The sequence below is a fragment of the Tursiops truncatus genome, chromosome 18 (assembly GCF_011762595.2).
Source record: "Tursiops truncatus isolate mTurTru1 chromosome 18, mTurTru1.mat.Y, whole genome shotgun sequence".
Classification (NCBI taxonomy): domain Eukaryota; kingdom Metazoa; phylum Chordata; class Mammalia; order Artiodactyla; family Delphinidae; genus Tursiops; species Tursiops truncatus.
The window spans coordinates 547,197-572,530 of record NC_047051.1 but is presented as its reverse complement, the minus strand read 5'-3'; the positions used below and the strand labels follow the sequence as shown (position 1 = coordinate 572,530).

The window sequence follows — 25,334 nt, the reverse complement described above, 5'->3', positions numbered from 1 at the left end:
AAAATTACATGGCATTTAAATTCAGTTAGAAATTTTTTTATTATTTATAAGTCACACTAAAAGTTTAAATTAATAGATTTATAAATCCCATTAGAAAATTAGTTGAGTACATTTTGAATTTTCTTTTTGAAGAATTTCTAGCATTATTGCAATTCTCTTTTCCTCTTGGATACATAGCACTTGCATAGTGACATATTTAAATGGTGGTCTTCTTTTTCATAGTTACATTTGAACATAAATCTGTTGGATTTATCAATGTGAGGATATTTTATGATATAAAAGAATGGAATTAAAAAAAATTTTCAGGTGCATATATTTTGAAAACTAGCGTTTTTATTTTAAAATACAGTCAAGATGTAAACCACATGTGATATATTTCTTAGGGAAATTTTATTTCATTCCATTGAGGATTAGGAAATTCTTCCCAGTTCTTTTATGTACCTCAACGTATCTTTTTTTAAACTGCCTGCTTATAGTAAAGTTGGTGGAATTAGCTTTCTTAATATTTCTCTGGCATACACTTTATATTCTTGGAGCAAATGTGTAGCTGTGTGTAATGATGTAAATCATTTAGGGACCAGAAGGAAATGATTAAATAAAATATTCTGTTAAACTTAAGTTGGCTACATCATAAGCTTGATTGCAGACTCTTTTCATTCTTTGAAGTTTCAGTTTTAAAAAAACTTACACCAGTGTTTTTTAATATGTTCAGTGGTATTTAATATAGGTATAATTAATAAAGGACAACAGATAGTTTCGACTTTACTTCTCTATTGAAAAACTATTTAGAAATGTTGCTACAGTTTAAAATTGAAATACTGCAAATTCTTAAAAACATTCGAATGTTTCAGAATCATTTTAGTGGTGGGTAAAATTTTATAGATAGCCAAGGAACTTTGAGAGTAAACAAATTAGATATTTAAAAATATGACAGATTTATTGGCATTTCAAAAATAGATCATTTATTGTTTCATAGGTATGCTCTTAGAAAACTTAGATGATCAAATATTTTAATATTAAGATATTTTTAAGTAGTTACTTAAAGTATGTGTTGCATATTTGAAGCATCATAAGATTAATTTGGCTGGAGCAGAGGTCTGCAAACTGTAGCCTGGAACCTCCACCCATTTTCATACCACCCTACCACAGAGCCGAGGATGGTGTTTACATTTTTAAAGGGTTGATGGACAAGAAAAAAAAAAAAAAAAAAAGACTACTAAACAGAGTATTTTTGACCCACAAAACCTAAAATACTCCTTGGCCCTTTATAGAAAAAGTTTGCTGAATCTTGGGCTGGAGAGTTGGTGACTTTTTTTAAAAATTAATACTCATGTTAGGCCACAAAGTTACTATGTTCTTAATTTTCTGGAAAGGAATCATAGTATGTAGTAATGGAATTAAATATCTAGGGGAAAATATAGTCTTTGTTCTATTTTTAGATATTTTTGAGATTAGAAATTATGAATAGACACAAGTTTTTCGTCATTTTGGTATCAGTTTTATTTGGTTCCTAGCTCCATAATGCTTATTAATATAAACTAATCAAGCACTAAAGAAATATTAACAAAAGCTCTATACTAGTCTTGACTGGTTTGTGTTAATAGAAGAAACATTGAGGCCATTGTTGCATTAGTTATTCTTCATTTTTACTTTGAAAACTGTCTTTGGGAAAAATTGTTAAACAATTTTAATGTTTGTTTTTGTTTTTAAAAGCTTTGAAATTAGGCCCTCTTATGTGCTTCTCTTTTCTCACTGTTCAGTATAAAGGGAGGAATCAAATGGTAAGTGTTCAGCTTGCCTGGGTAATAAAAGTCATGTAGGTTTACTTGGTTCGTTTTAAGATGCCACCTCACATTTCTTTCTAATATTCCTTTTAGGAATATTCCAGCACAACTAATAGTATGGGCTTTTAAGTATAAAATAAATACTTACTTTGTCTTGAATAATATATATATTTTTTAATGTAACAAAAGACACATCTGGACTTCCCTGGTGGTCCAGTGGTTAAGACTCCTCACTCCCAATGCAAGGGGCACGGGTTTGAACCGTGGTCGGGTGACTAAGATCCCACATGCTGCATAGCGCGGCTCCTGCCCTTACCAAAAGAAAAGATGCGTCATGTCTGGTCATGGTTTTTGGGTTGTTGTTGTTGTTGTTGTTGTTTTTTTTGGTTAGCTTTCAAATTTATCATAATATTATGACATACATGTGAATATCTATCTATCTATCTATATTTTTTGCGGTACGCGGGCCTCTCACTGCTGTGGCCTCTCCCGTTGCGGAGCGCAGGCTCAGCGGCCATGGCTCACGGGCCCAGCCGCTCCGCGGCATGTGGGATCTTCCCGGACCGGGGCACAAACCCGTGTCCCCTGCATCGGCAGGCGGACTCTCAACCACTGCGCCACCCGGGAAGCCCCATGTGTGTATATTTTTAAGAGTTTCAAGGATATGCCAGCTCTTCATCAGTTAGAAGCTGTCATTTTAATTTCATACCTTATTCCTCCTAAGAGGAAGTCATGCTCTTTGGTAATAGATCTGGTAATTATAGATTAAACATGTTAGTTTTCACTCCTGTAGCATAACACATTTTTGACTCCCACAACAATGTATATATTTTTATTCTGTGCCTTAATTGCATTTAGGTTTATCTTTACCATAGTGTATTTGAACCATTTTCTAGATAGTATTTACTAGGTTGAAATTTTCTACTTATCGCAGTTTTACAGCTTTTGAACACATCACAGAGGTTATTCTGTTACAGTAAGAATTTGTGAGACTGTTTATGGTTGTCTTGTGACTTTTTACTATTAGGTTGTTTCACTTACTGTAGATTCAGTAGTTTAAACATTTAAGTACTGCTGTGTGCTAGTCTTCATTTGTGGATGCAGTTTGGTTTGGAGTACAGGGGAGATTTTAATTAGAATATTTTTAAAACGCAGTTTCCTGGAGTAAACTTTGTTTTCTTGGAAAAATGAGTAAGTCATAAAATGTCTAAATGTCATTCTGGCTTTAGTAGTTGCATCATGTAGTTATAAAAATACTTTGATTAGGAAAATTGGGGCAGTGCTTAGATTGGATGCTACTTTGTTTTAAAACTTAAGAAGTTTCTTTATCTGGCATGGTAAATATTAATGTTTGGTTTTTAGTGAAGAAGAGAATAGCCCTTCATATCTGTTTTAAGATATATACATGAATTGATATGGAATAACTTTTATTCCTGTTTGAGTAGGTGAGACTGGCCCTCGAGAAATGAACACGTGCATAAAGACCCGAATGTGTTTTATATACCAAGGCAGTAATTTGACCCATGTCAAATCCTTAGAGGTATTCCTTTGTAGCTCCTGGAATTGTTGAGCAGAGAGGCCACAGCAGATGTAGCCTGGCTAAGAGGGTAACACCTCTTCCACGGTAGTGTTTCAAGTTGTGCATCATAAGCACTCAGGGAGCTTTCAAAAAATGTGGGTTCTCAGGTCTCCGTCCTACTTAATTGATTCATTTGTGATCCCAGTAGATTCTGATGGGTTGTCCGTTGGCAGTTTCGACTAAATACTGTAGTTTTCAATCTTTGCAGCACATCTGTGGAACGTAAAAAAGAAAAATGCCTGAGATCTAATCCAGTGGGTCTGGGTTGGAGCCATGGGATCTGCATTTTAAAAAGCCCTTCAGCTTGCTTATTTTCCTTGGCAAAGATCGAAAACCACTGGCCATATGTTGCAGTGAGACATATGTTGAGACGAGAATAGTAGTAGCAGTTGAATTTTTTATGGGACCTGGGGAGTTTTAAGGGAGAGCTCAGGGTCATTGGACAAGGCAGACACAATTCATACAGTTAACAGTATAAATGGCACAGCATTCTCTGTGAATCGCGCTCTGTGGGATTTTGGTGTGGCAACTTTTAGTTGGGCTTTCATCCTATATGTGGAAGGGAGTATTATCTCAAATGATACATTAATTTTTAGTTTTTAAAATATTTCATCTGGACTGGAGGTCTACAGCCTAGGGTAAGCCAGGCCAAATCTGAACACTGCCTATTTTTTTCTGAACAGTTTTTTTGGAACACAGCTGTATTTATGTTTTGTTTATGGCTGCTTTGCCCCAAAATGGCAGCGTTGACTAGTGGTGACATAACTCTGAGGCTGTGTCAAGACTGTATGGCCAGCAGAGCCTGGAATACTATCTGGCCCTTTCCCCAAAAAGTTTGCCGACCTCTGATCTCAGGCCAGTCTGAGAGCTGGGGGGGAAATCTATAAAAAGCGGCTCATGTTAACCAAACTCATAAAGAGTTTGTGACTTAAAATGTAATTGTATTAACTTATGTGTTGTTTTTCAGTGTTTTTAGAAGGTTTATTGAGCAGAGTGCCTCATATCCTAGAACCTTGGTTCTTGGTTCTGAAGAGTCCAAATTAGTATTCAGAAGGTTCATTAGTAGTCATGGTTATAAATCAGCAGAAGTTATGGGAAGAGCTGCCACATTGGGCCTGTTGTTTAATTTTATGCCAGTCCCTTCCTGCTTCTTGAGTGGGTATTGTTTCTCTTATCATCATTCCTTGATTTAATTATAACCTAACCCTTCCCCTCATGTTAGCTGTACAAAACTCAGGGCAGAAACTGTAGCCAGTAATGAACTTTCATTAATAGGTGCTGGCAGAGCCAACCAATCCCAGGTGTCACTTACTAATGAGGAGGTACAAATACGTTTTCTGAAATAGTTTGTGAATTTTTGAGAGAAGCTGCCATTTTGTGGTTTTAACATGGCCATCACTTCTCTTTTTCAGTAAATTATTTAGCTTTAACAAGTAATTTGGTTGTATTGAAGTAGAAGATTGCGTTATTTTGGAAGGCTAAATATCTGACACATTTGAACAAAGGACATATTTCACAGGGGGTTTTTATAGCCTCTTCATCATCCTATGGAAATAACTGAAGAATTATTTGCTGTAGTGTTTGGAGTCAGATTTAGGTGTGGGAAGGTTATTACCTATCACTGGTATAATGGCAGCCTGCTTCTGATGGTTTGGACATGATGGTAAAAATCAGAATGGATAATAACAGTTATACTGCAGTGGCCTCGCATAGAATGTTGTAGTTGTGCCCAATTTTTTGTTATTAATATGTTTTATTTCTTTACTAAAATAATTTGGTTTCCTACAATGAGCGAAGAACTTTTCTGAATATTTAAGGATGGTACATAATTGGAACTTAGACTTTTATCATCCAATGAAAACAAAGATACATGTTTATAATGTTAACATATACTCTAGGAAGTGATCCTTAGGATTGTGATGATTTGGGGCATTTGTGTTGAAGATATAATACCAATTTTAACCAGCTGTTGAAATCTTTGACCACTTCTCAAAAGGATAATTTAATAATTTTAATAATATCTAATTATTTGTAAGGAAAACTTTAAAATTTTCTTTTTTAACATCTTTATTGGAGTATAATTGCTTTGCAATGGTGTGTTAGTTTCTGCTTTATAACAAAGTGAATCAGCTATACATATACATATATCCCCATATCTCCTCCCTCTTGCGTCTCCCTCCACCCTCCCTATCCCAGCCCTCTATGTGGTCACAGAGCACCAAGCTGATCTCCCTGTGCTATGCGGCTGTTTCCCACTAGCTATTTCACATTTGGTAATGCATATATGTCCATGCCAATCTCTCACTTTGTCCTGGCTTACCCTTCCCCCTCCCTGTGTCCTCAAGTCCATTTTCTACGTCTGCATCTTTATTCCTGTCCTGCCTGTAGGCTCTTCAGAACCATTTTCTTTTTTCTTTTTTAGATTCCATATATATGTGTCAGCATATGGTATTTATTTTTCTCTTTCTGACTTACTTCACTCTGTATGACAGACTCCAGGTCCATCCACCTCACTACAAATAACTCAGTTTCGTTTCTTTTTATGGCTGAGTAATATTCCATTGTATATATGTGCCACATCTTCTTTACCGATTCATCTGTCGATGGACACTTAGGTTGCTTCCATGTCCTGGCTATTGTAAATAGAGCTGCAATGAACATTGTGGTACATGACTCTTTTTGAATTATGGTTTTTCTCAGGGTATATGCCCAGTAGTGGGATGGCTGGGTCGTATGGTAGTTCTATTTTTAGTTTTTTAAGGAACCTCCATACTGTTCTCCATAGTGGCTGTATCAATTTACATTCCCACCAACAGAGCAAGAGGGTTCCCTTTTCTCCACACCCTCTCCAGCATTTATTGTCTGTAGATTTTTTGTTGATGGCCATTCTGACTCGTGTGAGATGATAACTCATTGTAATTTTGATTTGTATTTCTCTAATGATTAGTGATGTTGAGCATCCTTTCATGTGTTTGTTGGCAATCTGTGTATCTTCTTTGGAGGGATGTCTATTTAGGTCTTTTGCCCATTTTTGGATTGGGTTGTTTGTTTTTTTGATATTGAGCTGCATGAGCTGCTTGTATATTTTGAAGTTTAATCCTTTGTCAGTTGCTTCGTTTGCAAATATTTTCTCCCATTCTGAGGGTTGTCTTTTTGTGTTGTTTATGGTTTCCTTTGCTATGCAAAGCTTTTAAGTTTCATTAGGTCCCATTTGTTTATTTTTGTTTTTATTTCCATTTCTCTAGGAGGTGGGTCAAAAAAGATCTTGCTGTGATTTATGTCATAGAATGTTCTGCCTATGTTTTCCTCTAAGAGTTTTATGGTGTCTGGCCTTACATTTAGGTCTTTAGTGCATTTTGAGTTTATTTTTGTGTATGGTGTTAGGGAGTGTTCTAAGTTTCATTCTTTTACATGTAGCTGTCCAGTTTTCCCAGCACCACTTACTGAAGAGGCTGTCTTTTCTCCATCGTGTATCCTTGCCTCCTTTATCAAAGATAAGGTGACCATATGTGCGTGGGTTTCTCTCTGGTCTTTCTGTCCTGTTCCATTGATCTATATTTCTGTTTTTGTGCCACTACCATACTGTCTTGATTACTGTAGCCTTGTATAGCCTGAAGTTTGGGAGCCTCATTCCTCCAGCTCCATTTTTCTTTCACAAGATTGTTTTGGCTCTTTGGGGTCTTTTGTGTTTCCATACAAATTGTGAAATTTTTTTTCTAGTTCTGTGGAAAATGCCATTGGTAGTTTGATAGGGATTGCATTGAATCCATAGGTTGCTTTGGGTAATATAGTCATTTTCACAGTGTTGATTCTTCCAATCCAAGAACATGGTATATTTCTCCATTTGTTTATGTCATCTTTAATTTCTTTCATCAGTGTCTTATAGTTTTCTGCATACAGGTCTTTTGTCTCCTTAGGTAGGTTTATTCCTAGGTATTTTATTCTGTTTGTTGCAGTGGTAAATGGGAGTGTTTCCTTAATTTCTTTTTCAGATTTTTCATCATTAGTGTATAGGAATGCAAGAGATTTCTGTGCATTAATTTTGTATCCTGCTACTTTACCAGATTCATTGATTAGCTCTAGTAGTTTTCTGGTAGCATAAAATTTTCATCCAAACTCGGACAAGTGAATATGAGTACTATGTAAAATTACTTTTTTTTTTTTTAACAGCAGGCATAAAATAAGCTGTCTCAGGCAAACCAGGATGTGTGTGTGGTCACCCTAATCATATGTTACGATTATAAGTAGCATATTCCCCCTCTGTTTTATCATTCACGGTTAGGAGTCTTTTGAATGAATCCAGATTGAAATGGTTACCATGTCCTTTATATTCTTTAACCACTTCATCAGAGGACACTTTGTTGGACTTAATTATTTCTATGTCATATTAGATGACTCTAGTGTCTTCATCAGCCTTAGCTCCCATTAGAGTCACAGAGGGGCTCATATTCCACAAAAATTCCCATATCCCTTTTTCCCTCCTGGGGAGTGTGTATACTCAGCACATACATAACTTTCCCTGACTACTCACCCCAGCTGTGATCCTATATCATTTTTAATATGATTCTTTTTTAGTACTTATATTGCCATCTAAATATTTTCTCATAGTTGTCCAGTATTTGAGACCTCTTGAGCTTTTTGAGGTCAGGAATCTTGTATTTGTTATATTGTAGTTACTGAGATGTAAATTGGGAGAGTTAAATAGTTGCTTGATGTCTTCTTTTTCAGATGACAGCGTGCAGCTCAATCATAGTTTTGAAGGTTCTTTATGAGCCACCAAACCTCAGTATTTTTATTTAATACTAACATTTCAGATGTTCAGCATCAGTGGTTTTGAAACATAGGTGGCATTGAAACACACCTATTGATGTATTTCTGTAGAGTTCATAATGGAGTCACATAGTAAAGAGTAAAATTTAAATTTATTTATTTATTTATTTTTGGCTGCATTGGGTCTTCGTTGCTGCATGCGGGCTTTCTCTAGTTGTGGCGAGTGGGGGCTACTCTTCGTTGCGGTGCGTGGGCTTCTCATTGCGGTGGCTTCTCTTGTTGCGGAGTACGGGCTCTAGGCATGCGGGCTTCAGTAGTTGTGGCTCATAGGCTCTAGAGCACAGGCTCAGTAGTTGTGGCCCGTGGGCTTCGTTGCTCTGCGGCATGTGGGATATTCCCGAACCAGGTCTCGAACCTGGGACCCCTGCATTGGCAGGCGGATTCTTAACCACTGCGCCACCAGGGAAGCCCAAGAGTAAATTTTAAACAGTAAAATAACCATTTTTTGTGCTTGGTTTTCAGCACACGTAACTTTTTAGTATTCAGATTCCACTTGACTATCCCTTCAAGATAGTTAGTCTTACACAAAGACTGGAGGTTCCCTTTAGTAGGAAAAATTTGTTCCCTGTTTTTCCTGTGTTCAAAACAGTCCTGAGCTTCATAGAGGATACAGAGGGGAATCAAGCGCAGAGTCACATCTTTGAGGATTTTAGAGTATTTTAGGGACCGGGGACCTATGTGGGGTAGGTTAAGAGACGCAGCTAAAAAGTTCTGAGAGTTTAGAGAAAATTGTATGCTGGAGAGTGAATGTGTAGTCTCTGCACTCTTCTGGGGCTCTTTTGGGTGCATTTTAAAAACTGATGTGATTGGTTTATTATTCCACTGTGTTGTAGGTATACCTCTGTCTTTTCATTTGAAATGGTAAGTTCTTCTAATCTTACTTGGTTCAGAATGGTCAGATCTTTTAGGTAACGTTTACGTTTTTAGAGGGGTTGGAGAAGAGGAGAGTTAAGATTGGCGAATACAAGTGAACTAAAGTGAACATGTTTTTGAAATGTCCACTACATGCAATGCAAACAATAGGAATTTTGTTCAGTAATTAAATAGCTTGAAGTAATAACAGAAGGTTCTAGGAAGACATAAAAACTTGTTGGTTCTGCTTTGTGATTTCTTGTTGTAATATTTAGAGCCCCCTACAGGAGTTCTCCTACACGGGGATTATGTAAAAATAAATTTTTTTTAGGCCAATCAGTATCCCGTATCTTTTGTACTTCATGTTGAGGGCGTGAAGCTCTGTAGTATCACCTGAAATGTCAGAATTTTTCTACCAAAGCGAACTAGATAAATGTGAATATCGATATCCATGTGTAATTATTAACTAACTGCTAGTGGCAGGGAGCAAAAAACTTGGGTTTGTAAGCGTGCTCTGCTGATGAAATGCATTTACTTCTGTTTGAAATTTCAAGTAATTTAAAGTAAAATGGGTGAGTTTGCCTCTTTGTCTTATGATATCCTCCACTACACTGTGTACCACGTTTCAAATCCTGTCTTTTCTGGTTATAAATTTGCCACAATTCTCATAATATATATAACGTCTTAATTTGACGTATTATTGCTTTTTCTAAATCCTGCTTTTAAACAGTAGAAATGCTTGTATAGTAGTTTAGCTTATAATTGTAAATTTTAAATAACTTTTTGAATTGTATTTAGTTATTTAAATATTTTAAATATTACTATATTTTGAATCTGTTGCTTTGAGTTATCTACTTAGAAACAATATATAATTTGTCAGGATTTCAAAGCTTCTGGTAGACTGCTAAGATAACTTGTTTTATGTCTAGTATCATGAATAGAAAAAGACACTCTCCTCTTTTAAATACGTTCTTAATCCTTCATACGTTGGAACACATGTGCTTTGTTTGCTTTCTTCTGTTGGTGGGACCGATTTGGAATTGCTTCTTATGCAGCTTATATTTGCTCTTTAATCTTTCATCCCTTGATCTGGCCAGTCATGATAGTTGTTTTGATTTTGATATGGAAATGTACTGGGTAAGAGGTTACAGGTAAAGAAATGCAAACCAGTCACCAGTATTATATGTGCCTTGGTAAGATGTAATTGAAAGTAGTCTGTGTTGTAGTCGGTATTCAGATTGCTGATTTCTTTAAGAGTTTGGGATAAAATAACTAAATTTGAAAAATAATTATATATATTCCTAATTAATTTCAGTTTTTAAAAGCAGCTTTTCAGAGGGAGTTTGCCATGACAATTGAAAAGGATAAACTTGAAAATGTCCCTCAGGTATATAGATTAGAAATAAAATTCTAAGCTCAATATAAATTTGTTTTAAAAATTGATTTGTTTAAAATATTTATTCCCTTCTGTCTCTTGATGCATGCTAGATTATGTGTAGTTATATTTAATTCATCTTCAATTAGAAAGCCATCCTATGTTTTAAAAAGTGGCAATTAATTTTGCTACATGGTCAGTTGAATTTGACAGTGACCTCAGAACAATCTGTTTACAAAGTTACCTGAACCAGGCTTTAAAAATACACTGTTGGGGGCTTCCCTGGTGGCGCAGTGGTTGAGAGTCCGCCTGCCGATGCAGGGGACGCGGGTTCGTGCCCCGGTCCGGGAAGATCCCACATGCCGCGGAGCAGCTGGGCCCGTGAGCCATGGCCGCTGAGCCTACGCGTCCGGAGCCTGCGCTCTGCAACGGGAGAGGCCACAACAGTGAGAGGCCCGTGTACCGCAAAAAAAAATAAATAAAAATACACTGTTGAGTGAATGTAGTTTAAGAGGCGCATGTGTTTAGCTTAATCAGTACAGTAAACTAAGGATAAAGCCCCCTACTTGTATTTGTGGTTCCTTCTATTTCTGATTCAATATTTAACAAGTAAGAAATGTTTATTATTTCATGACTAAAACTTGTGATATAAATTAAGATATAATTTATTCAAAAAGAAACATTTTTAAAGTTTTTAAAAAGTAAATTTTTTAGAGTAGTTTTAGGTTCACAGCAAAATTTAGCAGAAGGGACATTTCCCACGCACCCCATTCACCCCACATACGTACAGATGCCCTCACATCAGACTCCTACCAACATCAGATTCCCACAGCATACAGGGTGCACTTGTGTCTTACACATCCGCATCACCAAAAGTTCATAGTTTACATTCGGTGTTGCACATTCTCTGGGTTTTGACAAATGGAAAATGACACGTACCCACCATTCAGTCTCACACAGAGTAGTTTCACTGCCCTAAAAATTCTCTGTGCTCCACCTGTTATTCCTCCCTCCCCATAATTCCTGGCAACCACTGATTCTTTTCCTGTCTCCATATTTTTGCCTTTTTCACAATGTCGTATAGTTGGAATCATACGATATGAAGTCTTTTCATATTGGCTTTTTAGTAATATGCATTTAAGTAAGGTCCCTCCTCTGTGTTTTTTCATGGCTTGATAGCTCATTTCTTTTTAACATTGAATAATCCATTATCTGGATGTACCACAGTTTGTTTATCCATTAACCAAATGAAGGACATCTTGGTTGTCAGTTATGAATAGAGTTGTTACAAATATCCGTGTGTAGGTTTTTGTGTGGACATAAGTTTCAGTGCCTTTGGGTAAATAACGAGAGGCGTGATTGCTGGATCATAGGGTAAGAGTATGTTTAGTTTTGTAAGAAACTGTTAAATTGTCTTCCAAAGCAGGCATACCATTCTGCATTCCCACCAGCAGTGTATGAGAATTCCTGTTTCTTCACATCCTCACCAGCATTTCCTATTGTCACCATTTAGGATTTTGGACATTTTAATAGATGTGTTGTGGTAACTTTTGTCTTAATTAGCAGTTCCCTGATGAAATGTGATGTAAAGTTTCACTTAAGCAATCATAAACCTAAGGAACGTTTCCTCAATACTCATGGGGGCAGGCATTTTAGAATGCAAATTGAAGGGAAAAACCCACTATAAATTTTATATTTTAAAGCTTGTCTTATGTTACTTAAAATATCCCCCCCCAATATAACAGTGAGTGATATAATGTCTTGGAAAGTGTTGTTTTTTATTACTTGAATTAAAAATGTTAAGTCTTCCACACTTTCTCTGTTGGTTATGTTGGAAAGTTTGCATGCTATTATTTGAGCTCTATTAATAGGAACATTTCTTGTTTCCCTTTTTAGTTTATTAGAAGATTAATTTCTTGATGCACACCTTTCCATAACTTAACACTTTTTAAATGAGTGGATAATTTCTTGGCAAAGTGGCCTACTTTTTTGTGATTTTAGTTTTCTTTATACCTTTTTTTTTTTTGGCCGTACACGGGCCTCTCACTGTTGTGGCCTCTCCCGTTGGGGAGCACAGGCTCCGGACACGCAGGCTCAGCAGCCATGGCTCACGGGCCCAGCCGCTCCGCAGCATGTGGGATCTTCCTGGACCCGGGGCACGAACCCGTGTCCCCTCCATCGGCAGGCGGGCTCTCAACCACTGCGCCACCAGGGAAGCCCTGTTTATACCTATTTTTAAAAAATATTTCACATAATTGATTTTTGTTCCATTCTTTTTTTTTTTTTTTTTTTTTTCCAGGAAAGAAACAGTGAGCTTTTTATTTGTCAAACCACACAAACTCAGGCAAGAAAAAATATTTCCACCTACATTTTGATGGCCAAGGGGAAGCTCCTCTCCACACCTATTTTAATAAATCAGTGGAAAGAAACATTATTTGGGCAACCACTATGAACTGTGTCATGTAACAATGATCTCACTTAACTCCTGCTGCAGCCCTCAAGTAGAAGTCTCAAGTCAGGGCTGTTATCTGACTTCTCCAAGGTGACACAGCTGGGAAATACAGAGCTGGTAGATTTTTTTTTTCCTGGACTGGTCTTTTGAAGCCCCTTTCTTTCTTTCTTTTTTTTTTTTTTTTTTTTAAACATCTTTATTGGAGTATAATTGCTTTACAATGGTATGTTAGTTTCAGCTTCACAACAAAATGAATCAGTTATATATACACATATGTTCCCATATCTCTTCCCGCTTGCGTCTCCCTCCCTCCCACCCTCCCTATCCCACCCCTCCAGGCGGTCACAAAGCACCGAGCTGATCTCCCTGTGCTATGCGGCTGCTTCCCACTAGCTATCTACCTTACGTTTAGTAGTGTATATATGTCCATGCCTCTTTATCGCTTTGTCACCGTTTACCCTTCCCCCTCCCCATAGCCTCAAGTCCATTCTCTAGTAAGTCTGTGTCTTTATTCCTGTTTCACCCCTAGGTTTTTCATGACATTTTTTTTTTTCTTAAATTCCATATATATGTGTTAGCATACGGTATTTGTCTCTCTCTTTCTGACTTACTTCACTCTGTATGACAGACTCTAGGTCTAGCCACCTCATTACAAATAGCTCAATTTCATCTCTTTTTATGGCTGAGTAATATTCCATTGTATATATGTGCCACATCTTCTTTATCCATTCATCCGATGATGGACACTTAGGTTGTTTCCATCTCTGGGCTATTGTAAATAGAGCTGCAATGAACATTTTGGTACATGACTCTTTTTGAATTATGGTTTTCTCAGGGTATATGCCCAGTAGTGGGATTGCTGGGTCATATGGTAGTTCTATTTGTAGCTTTTTAAGGAACCTCCATACTGTTCTCCACAGTGGCTGTGTTCCATTCTTGTAAATATGTTTGTTACCTAGTATTTCCAGATGCTGACAGTTTGTTTTCTCCAATGAATGTTTGACTAGCTATCTAACAGTCTTATTATTCTTGTATGTAAACTTCTCTAGTGAAGGAAAAGCTATATTTCCAAGTGCTAAGAGTAATTTATTTTTAGGAAAATTTCTAGGAATATTTAATGATAAAAAGGTTGAATATTGTTACTTGCCAAAACTTACATGTTTCTCTAGAATTATATTTCTTTTAGATTTAAAAGTTTTATTTCAGCATTTTTATATCAGGATTTTTAGCATTTTCTTTATTAAGACATGGAACCTAAGTGGCACATTGTGATCCTTAGAAAATCCTTAGAAGTTTCTTTAGAGACATACATGAGAGAGGACTTTATGAATTAAAGAAGAATGATGGTGGCTGTTAGGGCTTAGACTGATGAGTGTGTGAGGTGAGCACATTTTGTCATTGACTGCAGAATGTTATTCCAGTTGATAATTACATAGTCAATATTTGTTTAAATTAGATTACCTAGAAAAACCATAAAATATCTTCAAAAATCACAGATTGATATCCTGAGTAGTAAGTATTAAAGGAAAAAAAAATCAATATTATACATAAAATAATGTCAGGTTCTGCACATTGGGGTATACTGGTTTAGTTAATTTACATTAGTGCAAAATTTCTGCCACTTTACATTTTCACGAGTAAATATTGACTGGAATTTAAAAACAGTGGTTATCAAACTTTTTGGTTTCAAATCCTTTTTTAAAGCTCTTAAAAATTATTGAAGACCCCAAAGAGCTTTATGTTTAGGTTATATCATTGTTTACCATGTAAGAAATTAAAAGATAAATTTAAAAGAATATATGTTATAGTGGGAAGAGTAGCCTTATTTTTACATTTTTTTTGAAATTTCTTTAATGCTCAACTTTGTGTAGTGGGAAGAGTGTTATTTTACTGTTTTACAGTGTTTGGCTTTATAAGAAAATGACTGGCTTCCCATATTTGCTTTTGCATTATTCCACCTATTGCAAAATGCTCTTTTGGTTAAAAAATACGAAGAGAATCTGGTTTCACATGGATAAGTAAGTGGAGAGAGGTATATATATTTTAACCTTTTCAGCTAATTGTGAATATTGTTGTTTGATGCTGCAGTGAAACTTGACAAGCAGTATTTTCTTAAAAGTACTCTTTTGCATTAGAATCCATTGGTCTACCTTTGAGTGGATCTTCTCCCTATGCATGAGTTTGTAATGTCATGTACTGAGCTGAAAAATATTGACCAGTTGAGTTACACAAATCATAAAAATGTTGATGTATTTTGTTATACAAAGTTAGAAACAAATCACATTTCTTAATATCAGCCACTCATCAGAAATCACTGCCAGGTACACAGAAATGCTGTCTCAAGTAAAAATCTTGCTCCAAGAAAATGTGTCTTATTCAGCTTTCAGCCCAATCATAAGAATGGTTTTTTTTTGTAATAACCACCATATTTCAGAATGCAGCAGAAATGCTTAATGTATATGTTTTGTTGCATAGAATAATAATAAGACATGTACCTAAAGTTAGAGATTTAATAAAATTAATCATTTTTACTGCTTCATCCAGGTATTCATAGTTGAAATTATTATTTTTTTAATATAAAAGAGTGTTTTAATTCTTGTCCTTATAAACTATAAAGACAATCATGATTTGGAAATGAGACTGTACCAAACAATGGCCAAAGAAGAATTGTCCATTCTATGCCTTCTCTTTGTCTGGTCACTCGGAAATATGTTATCAGCTGTAATTGTTGTTGCTTGTCATCTCACATTATTTTTATCCATATATTCACCATAGTCTACCTTCCCGTCCACATAAATTCGAGACCCCTTTTTCACATACTGATATGCCACATCTCTGAGGCCTGGTCAGAATACTGAAAGTCTGTGCCGTGTTTTTGACTGACCTCACCCATTTGGTGTGCTTCATTTTCCCCGATCGGCCACATCTCATTTGCTGCCAGAGAAAATATTGTGACAGGGTTATTCTTTCCACCTGTCTCATGACAGGGTCCTGACCTACTCGATGAAGTAACTGAACACGAGTCAGAGATCTTTTCAGAACCAAACTGGTAGCTGTTTCAGACCCATGTCTTAGAAACTGATGAACTACCTGTACTGCTGTTCTTTGAGGACTTCCCTGGTGGTCTAGTGGTTAAGACCGTGCGCTTGTACTGCAGGGGCACCTGGGTTCGATCCCTGGTCAGAAAACTAAGATCCTGCATGCTGTGGCTCAGCCAGAAAGAAAAAAAAAAAATCCAGCTCTTTGAAACATGGCTTCTGTTTTCTTTTTTAAAATTATTTATTTATTTGTTTAAAAAATTATTTTTTGGCTGTGTTGGGTCTTCGTTGCTGCACATGGGCTTTCTCTAGTTGCGGCGAGCAGGGGCTACTCTTTGTTGGGGTGCACGGGCTTCTCATTGTGGTGGCTTCTCTTGTTGTGGGCTCTAGGCGCATGGGCTTCAGTAGTTGCAGCACGTGGACTCAGTAGTTGCAGCTCGTGGGCTCTTGAGCGCAGGCTCAGTAGTTGTGGTGCACTGGCTTAGTTGTTCCGCGGCATGTGGGATCTTCCCGGACCAGGACTCGAACCCGTGTCCCCTGCATGGGCAGGGGGATTCTTAACCGCTGCGCCAGCAGGGAAGTCCTGTTTTATTTTCTTACAATCTAATCTTCAGTCTTTTCTGGATGCTCGGCTGGGACAGCCATAATTGAAATCATTTAAATGTAGTTGTATTGTAATGTCTAGAGTCCAATGATTACTGGTAAAAATTGAATGCCAGTGCCTTGGTTTGTGCTGAAACACCAGGATTTTTGCCCATCATTGCTCTTGCACCATCCCTGCGAGTGTCTCAGTGAAAAGCCCAATTAGACCAGTGTTAGAACTGTGTTCTAATAAAGTAGTTTTGAGTTTGTGCACGTCTTGGATGTGTCTTGGGGACTCTCTTCAATCCAGGAACCACACCTTGAGAACAACCTTTTTGTTGATGGAATGCTGCTTTGATATGCGGCTTTGGACTCAGTAGTACTTTACTTTCTTTTTTGGTAAATTTAGGCATATTTCACTGACCAGCTTTCAAGAATACATATGCAGAATTCTTTTTCTTTGTTTTTCCATAAAATACAAATTAACATTTTATTATTCAATTTAAAGGCAGTGAAATGTGAGAGAGGTTTCAGCTTCCTGGGAAATGAACTTGAACAAGAGAAGCAAAATGTGTCTAACTAGTAGACATGGGTTTTTTTGGTTGTTTGTTTTTGTTTTTTAACATCTTTATTGGAGTATAATTGCTTTACAGTGCAGAATTCTTTTAATCAAAAGGCACAGTCTCTTATAAACATGGTAAGAATACATTAGAAATCTTGCCTTTTGTTAGTCTTGGAATTCTTGAAGAATGAAGGTGCCCTGTGAAGAAGCAATTCTGTGAACTCTATTTTGGCAGAAGTTTATAGGTCAGCTCAACCACTTGCTACATGTATGACCCTGAGTAAGTTATTGAGCAGGTCTATGACTCAGTTTTATGATCTCTAAAATAGGATAACAGTAGACCCTCATAGGGTTGCTATGAGGATTTATTGAATTAATTAAAATGGAGTGTTCGTCATAGCTTTTATCATTTTATATTGCACTGCAGTCTTTTGAGATTTTTACATATAAGTTGTTGCCTGTTAAAGCACAATAATTTTTGGTAAAGTAATAAAGCATCATTAAAATTTGTATTATAAAAATATCACACATGTATCAGTTCTAATTTAAAATATATTAGAAGAATTCTTAGGAGAAGTGAGGGCCTTGTTTATGTATTGCTATTGGGGTGGGTACATAGTTAAAGTGCGCTTACTCAAGTGATTCTCCTTATTGATATTTGATATATCAAGTTATAATGAGAAGTACTGTCTTAATTTCTGTTGATAACACTACCCTTAAATATTACTTCTGCCTCTTGCATTTTACTAGAAGTATGTAGTAGCGGGTTTATAGAAAGAATAACCTTAAAATATGACTAGGAAGCTAGGGTGTTGGGGTATTTAAGGGGGATTTGAAAATTGAAGTCTCAAAGAGTGAGACTAATAATTACTCTCTGTTAGTGATTAGATATTGCCTTTCTAGTCTTTCATAGTTAAGACAAGTCAAAAAATATGTTACACCTTTGTCCCTAAAAATGTTGGGGCCATAAAATCCATGTATTTTACTCTCTGGTGCTGGAGTGCAAGCAGCTCTTCTTGAAGAGTATCTCTTATAAATAGTACCTGGAAGATTTTGGGTATGCGCGAACAGTCCACACTTTGTCAGTAGGCTTTGCTGATGAGGAAATGACAACTTGGTTTAATTTATTGGTAATAGTGCTAAGTGTGATTAGAGAATAGTATTTTCCCTATAATTGCAAAATTATATGAGTTCATCAGTAGTCAGTTTTATAAAATAGCTTTTTTGCTGGTCAGTAATAGTATCCATTAATCGTCAAATGTTTTATGATGAAAGAAACCTATTTTTTGGAAAGTTAAAAGTTAGCTTTGGGAAAGCTTTGGTATTTATGTTTTCTAGGCAATGAGAAATGTTTCTTCATGAAGCTATTATGTGAGTGGTATTTTTCTCATATCATAGCTTCATTAAAGGTTAACTTTTGAGGCATCTCTGTTAGGTTAGATGGACAGTTGATTTGCTGCTTAGTGGCATTTATCTATCATAGGCTTTTATTTCTAGCTTTATAGGTGTTTTTCACTATATTTTAAAACCAACCCATTTTATTAATAAGACTGCTTTTAAAAGTAGAAAAATGATGCTTTCTTTAGATTTAGACATTGCTACTTTTGCCTCAATGTTTTTTATGATTGCTACATTTAACACACTTGTCTGGTATTGCACAAGATCATTAAATAGTAGTGTAAATTTCAATTATGATATGTTGGGTAATTTCACCTAGAGATTTCATTGAAGTTAATTCTATATAACTATTGTTGGTAAATGGGTTTCTAGGAAGTAGTTTCTATACTGAAACTTAAAACGTTTTGTACATTTGTATGGCTTTTTATGTCACAGGTAACCTCAAGAGCATTTTGTTTCAGAACTTTCCAACTGTGTAATAACACTTTTATTTTGGTTTCCAAGAAAAATTCTTGTTCAAATAAAGGAAGCAAAATTATGTTGAGCTTTCAGTAATTGTTTGTGTGTAGTGGAGGCTTTCATGGTATATCTGTAGGTCCTGGGTGAAATAATACTTGAGTACTTGAATAAAAATGCAAAGGTGAATTATAATATTTCAAAAATGAAAATTGTCTATAACATTATTTTTGGTTTAGTACCCCACAGCTGCTTGTGTTGTGTGTTTGAATACATTTGAATACGAAAGTGGTAACGGTCATTTCTGTTTTAAGACTTTAGAGACCTGGGAGGGAAAAATAGTTGGTCCTGGTGGTCATTATTGTTAGATTTTTCTTCTCTTAGAATCTAGGCATGTGTGTATGATCTCTAGGGATAATAACATTACAAATATCCTGTAGTAGGTTTTTTGTATGACTCATTGATAATATAGCAATATAAATTGGGTGCTCTAAGCTCTTGCAGTATATTAATTAAGCCTGGGAGACTGAAGTTTCTTTTCAGTGTTCTTATTAAGTAAATGATGTTGGAAATTTAAAAATATTTTAATGGAACATGATGTCGCAATTTATTCTTTTCTTTTTGATTTTAGATGGGAAATGTAAAGTCCTAAGATCGATAGGTTGACTGTGACAACTATGTTTACTTACAGAGAGAACAGGAAATGAGAATGGGTGATATGGGTCCCCGTGGAGCAATAAACATGGGAGGTAGGGATTTGAAGCAAACCCTTCTGTCACTTACTTGTCATTTTTCAGGGACGTGTACATGCTATTTGTGTTATCTACATATCAGTAACAAACAAAAATTTGCAACCAGCGTTTGTAAGTGGTGAAATTTCCTACATTTATTTAATGAGAAAAAAAGTACCAGTATATTAAAAATACATGCCTAGGAAGAACATTTTTATTTTGTTTATTCTTAGGCTAAAAGAGGTATTATGTTTTAATAGATATAACAAAAAGAAACCTGTAAACAGGTTTTGGTAAATGACCTGAAACTTGTTGAGTCATCACATGGTGTAATAAAGCTATGTTGTTGCATTTTAAAAAATCAGATTTCTTGCCTTGAAATTGGCTTTTTTATCTTGGAATTTTGATAGTTTCTGAGTTGTAGTGTATATAAACTTTTTGAGAGTATTTTATTTCTATTTTAAGATAATTTTTTGTGTAACTTTGAGGCTATTTTTATTCCTTTTACTGAATGTTTAACTTATTTTGCCCTAACCCACAGTATTGTGCACAGAACTGCACTGTTCGGAGACATCTATGACTTGTCAAGTAAATGAGATGTGTCTTGCATATTTAGACTAATGTGTATGTTTAGAGTTGATGTGAAGTTTTTAAGGAAGTGCCTATATTAGCATCTGTAATATTGATTGCTTGTATAACCAGGTTGTTAGGGCAGCAATGTCAAGTAAATAGGCTAAGGGAAAAATAAGTATGGGATGTTTTCATATGTCTTATTAAGTTTGAACTGTCATACGTTTGAAAATTAGGTAAATAATAAAATTTTATATATTAATTTCACATTGTCCCACAGAAGCTGAGGTTAGAATCTTTATATGAAGTCAAATGTACATATTGTTGTAAAGATTACATTACCTTAACATTCCAGTGTGCATCACATGCACTCCCACTGAGGAAATCCAGATTGTACTTGGAATGTACATGTAGTATGTAGAGTAAGACATCTTAAAGCCTCTAATATGTGGATCGAGCATTTTCCATGACCAAGCACCCCTCCCCCATGCCAGTTCCGTTGCCATTGCCAGTTAGATAATCTAAATCATTTAACACAATTGCTGTTTACTTCGTCACTTTTCTTATCTACCAAAAAGTAGTTATTGAGCATCTCTGATATGCAAAGGAAGCACGAGACATAACCCTTAACCAAAAGAGCTTAATTGTGAAGTTAGTACAATGGATACATGAAAAAAGTTAGTGCACCAAGAGTACTTGAGAAGTTCTAAATTAGAAAGCACAGTTGAGGGTCTAGTAATGTACAGGTAGTTCAGTATTTATGTCTTTTTCAAAGTAAGTTGTGGGCTGGTGTATAATATAATCCAGTTGGATTTAAGGATTTTAAGTGTGTCATTAACATCAGAACCAAACTTGAAACATTTGTGATGTTTCAGAGACCATGAAAACATTCTGACTTTCTTACTTGATTAGCAACTTTATTAGAAGAAATGGGAGAATGTACTTTTAGATTCCTTATTTAGTGAGGAATTCAAGAGAATTAAAAATTTTAATGGCATTTTATTCACCAGAGAACCATATTTACATTTGAGCACTTAATTAGCTCCCCTAACATCCACGCCATTTAATTTTCTCCTCTTTACATTTTATTCGAAGTGAGATTTTATCCTCATGATAGTTATGGATCCATGGAGCTACAAGTCCTTATCTTGCAGTTGAATGTCACTGTTAAGTTGGTAGATTGTCATATCCTGTCAAGTTGCATGGATTAAACATGACAGATTTTCTGGTCTGTTACCAGTGTGTATGAAGTGGAACATAGTTTATATAACTGCTTTTCAGGGGACCAGATAATTCTAACATTCCTTAGATCTTTAAATTTAGTCTAATTACAGCCATCTGGTAGAAGACATAGTTACTAAGTCTACCTCAACTAATGATAGTTTTAAATATTTTTCATTTATTTTATTATACCCATACTTGTATAGTTATATTCGTATCTCATAAGTTAGGTGTGATAATTATGTTCTATTAAAAGAGAAGAAAAACCACTAATCCTTGATCTGTTCTTTTTGGGGAAAGTTGAGGTAACATTCCTCCTGGATACTGTCTCTACCCTTCCTCATTTCACTTATGGGAGATGTTGTGGAAGACTAGTAAAAATTTTTCTTTATAGCTATCTTAAGGGAGTAAAAGTATTCTTGTGTAGTTAAAGTGTAGATGAACTAACAAGAACTTTGGGGCATTAAGGAACTACTTCCTTCCCTAGGAAGTGGCTGGGGTCCTGGGGATTGGGCTCAGAAGGAGCAGGGGTCTGTTGCTAGGGGCTGGCAGGGAGTCAGATTTCTTCCTCTCAGCTCCCTGGACCCAGTCCTGTGCCGGTTGAGCTGCATTGGGTGCTGTGTAGAGTTGTGAGTTTGAATGAAAACTGCCACTCCTATTATGATGTGTTGTTGCGAAATTGAGTTCTGAATGTCATGAAATTAACTAGATAATGAAATACTAGAAGAAAACTCAGAATCAGTCTTTGTCATGAATTTTTAATGATAAACAAGTATGAGTAGTTTAAAAAATTTTTAAGTTCAAAGAGGATACCCAAAAATGTTGTATTTGAGGCCATTATAAATGTGTTACAGCTTAAACATTATTGCAGTTAACATGAAGCAGGTGGATGGATGTCTTTTGATGAAAAAATTTGAAGTATCCAATTGTTCTCATCTCCAGAATTTCAGCATGTTGAAAAAATTCAAACAGCTGTATTAATATTTTATCTGTATTTGGTTGCAGTTGCTTTTAGAAATAAGTTTTGTCATGATGAATCATTTCAATTTTTTTGTTTGTTTCTATTGCATAGTTCTATATAAAGTTAAAAAAGAGTACCTCCTATAATTTTGGGAGATGTTCAGTAATTATATAAAAGCCAAGAATTTATTTACAGTGAACTTTGTGTGTGTGTGTGTGTCTGTGTATGTATGTATGAGGACATGGTTTCTCCCTTCATAATTTAATATAATTTTACATGCTAGTATTTTTAGTCATGACTGTAAGAAAATTAAGTGGTTTCCTAAGTGCTAATCCTTTGCCATTAATTTAAACTGGTAGAAAGTTGTCACCACTCGTAAGGGAGTATTTGGTTAAAAAGCAGACTACAGCAAATAATACTGATTTTTTAAAGAAAACTTTCAAGCTTTTATAGTCTCAAATGTGCTAAAAATAATTGACAGTTTTCTCATTTGTTTTATGTACATTTGTTTAGCAAATATAATGCTCTATCAGAGTAGATAATTGAGTTTCCCATTCTCAAGGAAGTAAAATAATTTTGATAATAGTCTTGTTATATAGATTGCCTAAGTATTGTTAAATTTTAAATGTTTATCAACTAAGATAGGACAGCTCTAAGTATAGATTGTTTTACGTAGATGCGTTTAGCCCAGCACCTGCTGGTAACCAAGGTCCTCCTCCAATGATGGGTATGAATATGAACAACAGAGGAACTATACCTGGCCCACCAATGGGTCCTGGTCCTGCCATGGGGCCAGAAGGAGCTGCAAATATGGGAACTCCAATGATGCCAGATAATGGAGCAGTGGTAATGTATCATAAACATTATTGTGATTATATTCAATAATATATACTTCTGCCCCAAAGGTAACTTCACACTTAACATAATTTGGCATCATTTGTTTTGTCAGTAAAGATCAGTATCCAGTGAAGAAAAGGTAATTTTGTGAAGTTAGATGGTGATTGTGAGAGGCAGTTTTTTAGTTTCCCAAGAGTTAGGATTATGAGCCATGGCATGCTTTTGTACTTAAGTATATAGCAGGTATGTATGTTAATTCTAGTGATTTTACAGTGATTTTAATTTAATTTGTATACACCTTTTACCAGCATTCAGTGTAATGGTCAAGTATTTTGTGATCGTGTTCTTATTCCTGTGTGAACTCCTTACCTTTGGTGGGGTACAAAACCTCAATATGTGTGAAAACACAGTTTTCTGTCATTTTTCGTAAAAAAATCATTTATGAGTAATTTCAGAGAATTTAACTGTAAAAAATTTACATTAAAGTTTTAAAATATATTTTAAACTTACATTGTATTCTTACTATAGACTTACTAATTTTAATTAAATTTGATACTAAATTTAAAGTAGACAATTTCATTTCTTGGTTTCAGAGTGTGAAGATATCTTTGTGTGGGTTAAATATTATAAAAACGTTTTTCAGTTGTAATTCATATTTGAGAATCAGTGGCAAGACTGCTACTGTTTTTCATTTCCCTTAAAGTCTGTCACTTTTTGAGACGTTATATTCCTAAGACGTTTTCTCATTTGGTTCTTTTTAATGGTTGTCCTAAGTAACATTTAGAAAAGGGAAATTAGTTGATCGTATATTTGGAAAAGGCAGTTCAATTTTGGAACTGAAGGCGCCTTTGCTGCTGAGAAAGAAAAGGTGCTACTGTTAAACGCAGACCTGCCATCAGCTCTAAACCCTCCTGATCTCAGAGACGCGAGCAGTGAATGTGCGTCTTAGAACTGATGGATGCGGTGTTCTATTATTTTTAATTTTATTTACTTTAAATACAGTCCTTTAAGAATTTGGACAAATTGGACATGCTAACAGGTTTTTTAAATGAGTGTTAACATAGGGAGATAATGAGGCAGTGCCGTAATACCGACTGTGATCAGGTCAGATGTTGCATACTAATTAGTGTTCCTGTTTCCTCCATTGGAGGCTTATTTTGTAGTAAAATGTCTGAGAGCTAGTAAAAATTTGTAAATACTTTGGTTAAATTTTGTGTAGCATATAATCATCAGCAGAGAGTTAAAAGTAAAAGTAACTGGCCTGCTTTTCCATACCTCCCGCAGAAATGGTAAAGTTTATTTAAATATCCCCGTTAGTCTTTTTCACAGTGATATTTTACTGCTGCATGTAGGGAGTTCTGTTCAACCTTTGAGATTAATATATGTGGTTACTACTGTGAAGTTTTACAAAATACATAATTCAAGTGTTTTAATTCTGCTATTAGTAGTACACGCTAATTGTCAGCTTTTAAAAACTAAATCTATTTTCCCAGTGATAGTCTTTCCAGAAAAACACCTCATAAGTTTTCATACTGAAATTATAACTGTGTGTTTATACTCATGCTTTCTATGTTAAAAGCACTGCTGTTGAAATTTTTATGTTTACTTTTTCAAACAATGTGATGCTGCTCCCTAGTTTTGTCTCTCTGATTTTAAAAAAACAGTATTTTTATTACACGGCGCTGTTACATGCAGTATAAACTTTAATGAAAAAGAGAGAGGGAATTCCCTGGCTGTCCAGTGGTTAGAACTCGGCCCTTTCACTGCTGAGGGCCTGGGTTCAATCCCTGGTTGGGGAACTAAGATCCCGCAAGCTGTGCGGTGCTGCCAAAAAAAATAATAATTAAAAAAAGAGAGATCAGAACAGTATAATAATAACTAATTAGGTTTAAGATGGCATTCACTTCATAAAATCAGTTCTTTTTTCATGAAATTGGGGCATAGCATTAGCAAAATGTAACTCTTCATTCAGATGCTTCTTTTATTTTTTAAACATAGTAACTAATTAAATTGCTCCTTTCTTCCTTCTATGTGTGATCCTGATTCTGCTGGACTTTCTGCTGAACTTCATGACACCACCACTTGGGATTTTGCCAATTTTCTTGT

General features: G+C 35.5%; 1 protein-coding gene and 1 pseudogene across 21 annotated transcripts in view; one reads left to right on the top strand and one right to left on the bottom strand.

The window, feature by feature from the left end:
* Positions 1-25,334, top strand: part of PSPC1 (paraspeckle component 1) — a 109,232-nt gene that overhangs the window by 33,228 nt on the left and 50,670 nt on the right. For 13 of the 21 annotated variants that reach the window (XR_004523032.2, XR_004523027.2, XR_004523033.2 and 10 more), the window contains exons 7-8: positions 19,600-19,657; positions 23,068-23,237. The exons of 6 other annotated variants lie outside the window; for them this stretch is intronic. Coding sequence is in view for 2 of the 15 variants with exons in the window: in XM_004318635.3 (XP_004318683.1) it covers positions 19,600-19,657; positions 23,068-23,237 (228 nt within the window). In the remaining 13 variants the exon portion in view is untranslated. Of the gene's footprint in view, positions 1-19,539; positions 19,658-23,067; positions 23,238-25,334 lie in introns of those variants that run through there. 2 more of the 21 variants (XR_012327489.1, XM_033843495.2) reach the window with 2 other exon arrangements.
* LOC109550177 (single-stranded DNA-binding protein, mitochondrial pseudogene) lies at positions 15,494-16,905 on the bottom strand (annotated as a pseudogene).